The sequence below is a fragment of the Tetrao urogallus genome (genome assembly GCF_951394365.1).
Source record: "Tetrao urogallus genome assembly, chromosome: 7".
In the NCBI taxonomy this organism is placed as follows: domain Eukaryota; kingdom Metazoa; phylum Chordata; class Aves; order Galliformes; family Phasianidae; genus Tetrao; species Tetrao urogallus.
The window spans coordinates 10881493-10887492 of NC_136820.1; the positions used below are offsets into that span (position 1 = coordinate 10881493).

At 35.8% G+C, this 6000-nt stretch overlaps 1 protein-coding gene across 1 annotated transcript in view; it reads right to left on the reverse strand.

The window, feature by feature from the left end:
• COL6A6 (collagen type VI alpha 6 chain) overlaps positions 1-5453 on the reverse strand; it is a gene marked incomplete at both ends in the record, with an annotated part of 56316 nt that extends 50863 nt beyond the window's left edge. The window contains one exon of the mRNA XM_079538481.1: positions 5420-5453. Within this exon, the coding sequence (XP_079394607.1) occupies positions 5420-5453 (34 nt within the window). The remainder of the gene's footprint in view (positions 1-5419) is intronic.
• Positions 5454-6000: the final 547 nt, after the last annotated feature.

Here is a 6000-nt window from a genome sequence, read left to right on the forward strand (position 1 = left end):
TTATCGTGTTTCATTTTTCTTCTCACCTTATCCTGGCTTTAAACTTACTTTTCATAAGATACACAGTAGCATGGTAATACCAAGAGTCAAACTTTCTTGCCAGGAATAATATAAAGGTGACTGAAAAAAAAGCAGTAAAGCAGAAAACAAAACCCATTTGACAGGTATCGCAAGATGGAGCAGCTAAACTCTGAGGATGAAACAAATAACTTGTAATATCCTCACCAGTTCCTTTGAGTGGAAATCAGACAAAAGTGAACAGCATAAATGCTGAAAATATCAACTTTTTTTTTTTTTTTTTAAAACCAGCACATGCTTCGCTGACTCATTTAGTAAAGGATATTAAGCAAACTAAGCACAAACATTTCATTCATGAAAGCAGCTTTTCAATGCCAAGAGCGCTGAAGAGAACTAGCAGATGTGATTCTCCTGTTCCTAGGAATACTGAGTGGGAAAGCATCTTGTACACAGAACTAAGGATTCAAATCAGTTGAAATCAAACAACAAATCTACTGTTTTAAAAATATCTTTCTTCAGAACAGCAGCAGTGCAAGTCACCTCACACTGAGCTATCACAAAGTGGGAAGTTCACTAGCTCAGTTTGCAACTAACAGTACAGAAGACTTTGAACCCCTAGTATATTATCTACTGGCGTACCTACCTTTGAAGTAGGGCTCTAGCAATCAGAACTTCCTAGTGGTGGCAAGATGAAGGTTTTCATTTTCATTCATTAAAAACTTAAAGCAAGAAATTGTGACCTTGTAATATTCACACATGTAAAACTTCTGCTATGTCGCTTGGCTAAAAGAACCTAATTATTCTTTGATTTCTAATGCTGGAAATCATGCAGTTTTACTGAGCTGTTTGACTGACTGATAACATATTTAAATTTGAACATCTAGAAGATCGTGATTGTATGCAGGCAAATCAGAGCTGAACAAGTTTTGTGGCCATCATTTTTACAGCTGCACTGGTCATAAAAGCAAAGAAAATTAGGTAGCATGATGTATATATTGCAATATCTTGAGTGAGAAAAAAAAGTAAATGCATGAAGTGTGAAAACCTGACACTTTCTCAGGTGTCTAGAGAACTTATGCAGGTAATTAAAGAAATGCTTTTTATGACAATTACCATATCATGCAGTAGAACATAAGGTAACACAGACATAAACGTTCACGAGTCGTTCTCAGAAACAGTGTCGCTATCTATATTAGAGGTGTTAGGAAACAGGAGCAAGGAGCTTTAACATGGAGCTTTAACATGCAGCTTCAAATTGAATCAGAATAAGAATGATAAGATTCATTTGAAAATAATTGGGTGCACTTTAAAAAAAAAAAAAAAAAGAAACACTCTCCACTGATATATATATACACACACTGTAATACGATTTAACTTACTACACTGATATGAGCTAAAAAAAATCTAATTTTAAAGTGATAGAAATAGAACATTTCAACCTTCTCCCTAAAAAATCTTGTAAATTTAAAGTAAAAGAAATGAACATAATTTCTTGAAGTATTCTTATTTCAAAGAAAATAAAGTTCTGCTTAGCTTTCCCCACTCAGGTCTATTTACACTATCTCAGCACTAGATAGATACCTCTGATGTGTGCAGGCTCATCTCTAGGAGTAATATAACAAAGACAACACAGTATTAGACCATTCTTTCTTAAAAATAATACGGCGAGTCAGGGAAACCAAGAAAGCTCATTGCTGTCAAAGATGTAAAAGGGATGAGCCATTTTGCCTAGAAGTGAAAATCCTTAGGAAAGAGAATACCCCATCATTTTCTTCTGGAGATACAACCTCTGCGCTTCTCTCTGCATGACCTCACACAGACTCACAGATGTCAAAGTTCAAAGAGTTCAAAATCAAAGAAAGAACAGATCCTGCCACACACTTTATGAGTAAAGACATGCTCTATTCAAGTTTGTTCCATCGACATATGCTTGGCAGACTCTGTACCATAGGATCTGACCCCAAAAGCTTGTAAACAAGGAGGAAAAGTAGAGTAAGTCAAAGCCAAGAAGCTGCTGGTAGGCCTCAGGAGAAGGTCAGAGTCAGTAGAAGCCAGAGTGCAACTTACAGCAAAGATGCACACCACATTTGGATTCCCTGGAACTCCCTCTGCCTTCCTTTCAAAGTTCATCAGAGTTTTAAAACTGGCTTCCAGGAAGCAGGAAAAGGCTTTTTCAGTGCTCAGGCAAACTCAGGCCTTCTGGCCCCAGTCTGCTGCGGTATGAGACTGATTCGGGAAATGGCCTCATGTTGTGCCAGGGGAGGTTGAGAACAAACATCAGGAAAAACAACTTTATAGAAAGGGTGGTAATAACTGGAATAGCTTCCATGGGAAGGTAGTTGAGTCACCATCCCTGGATGTGACTAAAAATCATTTGTATGTGGTGTTCAGGGACATGACTGAGCCGAGGGTTGTTAGAGGTAGGGTAGTATGGTTAGGTTGCAGTTGGACTTGAGGATCTTTAAGGCATTTTCCAACCTGAGCAACTCTATGATTCTGTGATTTCCATGACAGCAATTCCTTGATGATGCAGTACTCAGTTAATGATATGCGCTAAACTGGGGATTAGTTAAACAACACTCTTGCTATAGGCTTGCTATAAATACAAATACTGAAATAATACAGCACTAATGTGAGTTTTGTCATGGTTGGAAATTCCCACTGGCTGCCATAAATGTAAGGGTTTGAATAGCAAATCATAAAATTATTCTAATGACTGAACACTACATAAGGAAGCTTACTTGAAGAAACACATTATGTGGCCTGATAGGGTAATTTATGTGCTGTTCTAATCTGTTGTAGCTTCACAGTGCCAGGTTACTTAGCGTTGAAAACTTAATTCAGTATCTCTCTACTATTTTGTTTATAATCCAATGACCCTATACTAAACATTTTCATTATAATATTTATGCTTCCATTTGACAGAGCTCTTCATTACTCTGGACCACCTAAACAGCTCACATGCAATGGATCTCATTTGCATGTTTCAAACTACATTCCAGAACCTTGAACACAGTTTTCCTTGCAATGTAGTTCAGATGCAGACTCCTCTAAGGTCAAAGCCTTTGGACACACAATTGCAAGGCTGTCACAGAGTTCTGCTAACTCCAAACCATATGTCTAGACACTTTTGCTCTTGCCATGCTCAGGAAGGATTCTTCTGCATGGCTAGAGCATTCATCACACTCTAAAATGTAACATGTACACAGCATTTGCTGGACTGTGTAATACTTTTTGCAGAGGTTATTACACAGAGGCCTATACAGTATGTCTCCTAGTTGGAAGGCAATAATATGGAAGGACAGATGCAAAATCTTTTCTTGCAAGTAATTTACAATATACATTTGAACTACTAACCAAAGACTGCATCATCTTATGCTGACAACAACTGAACATAGCAAAGTCCCAAACATTTGCCAAGGAATAAACATTTTCTTTGTGTCAGCCCCATTTTATTTCAATTGCCAAAAAAAAAAAAAAAAAAAACCCACCCAATTTCATTTTTTTCAATAGCATTTTGCCATTGGTGTGAACATGAAGTGTCATTTAATGTGTATTTTCTAGGAATGGAAAGAACCTGCAGCACTGCCTCTCAAAAGCAGTATTTACATTTACTCTGGAGATTGAATTCCTGGAAATTTGTCCCAAGACGTAAGCAATAGCTGTGAAACATTACATTTATTTTTTCCAAGGAAAGACAAAGTGTGCTATGCTAAGACTGTGAAATTATCCAGTTTGAAAAGTAGCAAATAAACACAACTCAAAGCCTACAACTTCATGGTCCTTACAGTCCTTCTCTTGGATAACACAGGCTTTTTTTCTTTTTTTAATTTAACCAGCTATCTGTAGTATATAGTTTCAAAGATTCATTCTGCAAATAACGCAGGTATAAGTGCCTTCTTGAATCATTAATTTGTAACAGGAGGCAACTACATAATTTCAACCTTCAGTCGGGAACAATGGAGCTGCTGTAAGGGTATTCACTTCTGTTCTAAGAACTCTTCACAGTTTAGGTTAGAGAATACTTACATGTAGGATAGAGAAGAACCATGGGTACAGAAGCCCTGTGTGTGAGAGCAGATGAAAGCCTATTCAAAAATCTTATATTATATATATATATATATATATATATATATAATATATATATAAGATTTTTGAAAAGCTCAAGGCTCTTTTTGAACATGAAAATATATATATATATAAACATATTATATATGTATATATTATATATGTATATATTATATATATATATATATTATATTTTCATGTTATTATATATATAAAATATATATATTTTTTCATGTTCAAAAAGAGCCTTGAGCTTTTCAAAAATTTGAGCAAAGTTGTGTCTACTTAAACAAAATGATCAGATGAGGTTACTTCAGTTGACTGTGGAGAGAAAAGTTATTAACTAGCATTTGTTATAGAATAATGCTCATAAAGAAGCATTTTCTCTTCACAGCACTTATTTAATTCAAGAAAGCTCGCAGAGCTTATGCAGAATTGTCCAGCAAGAAATTTACATTTATGTATCATTTCCATCTATGCCAGATTTGAACCTTTCCTGTACAGTGCTTCCAAGTGTTTTTCTTTAAAACTGTACTAAGTATAAGGGATCACACCTACCACAGCAACACATCAATTTCCAGTAGGATTATCTGTAGGAAGTTATATCCTTTTTATTGAAGGAAGGCTGGCAGAAGAACAACGAACTATGTTAACACAATCAGAACTGCAACTAGATCACACAGTGGTGTCTCATATCTCCAAAGAGATTGATTTGGCTAGAATTAATGTTACATACAATGTATTGGTTATAAACACGTATGTGTTTGCATTGTAGGGAATAAGGGGGAGGAAGGGATTTGCATTCTGCAGTATTTAATAATCAACAATGATGGTGTTTTCCCTGCATGTCTTCTTGCTTTTAGTCGTTAGTGTCAGTAACAAAACTACCCAACATGAGCACATTTTTAATCCAATAGTTTTAATTACAAATTCATGGCAGTATAGAAAGTACCTGGAGGTGATCACATCTGCAGCCAGTTTCAAATGCATATCTAGGAAGCATTAAATAGATTAATCTCTCTGTGCTCTCTCCTGCTCTCATTTACTCTCACCAACATCTTTAAAGTGCCAATTGGATAAAAGCTTGGGTGATAAACTTGCCAAGTACCTCTCCTACCATTGTTAGTTATTGCATTAGCAACATTCATAATTTTAGTATCTTCTGAAGTTTTGGGTTTCGATACAGTCCTTCAGAAATATCTTAATTCAATTGTGACATCAATTAGTGACAGAATTTCTTGTCAATAAATTTTAAGTTCCCCATTTCTGAACTTAACAGAATGTGCTGCTATATCACTGCTACAGGGCAGTAATTTCCATTATCACTACTTACCTTCCTCAGACAGCTTAGTTTCTAGATCTTTCATTGTCTCCCACCTTATTTGCTTCTTTTGACTCTCAGCATCCCTTTACTGAAAATTTCCCTTCATCTTTGCCAAACCTTTCCCTGATGCTTTTATATTACTTAATGATTATACACCAAAGAATCTACTAAAGCTTTTAATGAGAGCAAGACGTATTTCTAGATAATGAAAAAGGAAAAGAGAATGGTCTAATCAAAGTAATAGTTACTGCTGAGCAAAGCAAAATAATTAGTTAAGTTGAGAAGGTAACAAAGGAACAGGAGAGTTGCAACTTTTAAATTGGATCAGACAGAATCTAATGAATACTTTAAGGAAGATGAGAGGAAATGGACTAAATGAAGGCCATGTCAGCTGTTCCATATCAGCAAAACTCTCTTGTAATGCAGAGAAACTGGTTGTTTACATCAGCTAAAGTTATACATAAACACTGACTCACCTCCTCTGCAGCATGATCAGGAGGTCACTACTTTAACGTGATACAGGAAAATCACATCTACTGGAGGTAGAAACGTTTACATCAAAAATCACAGCCTATGATGTCAAGATTTCA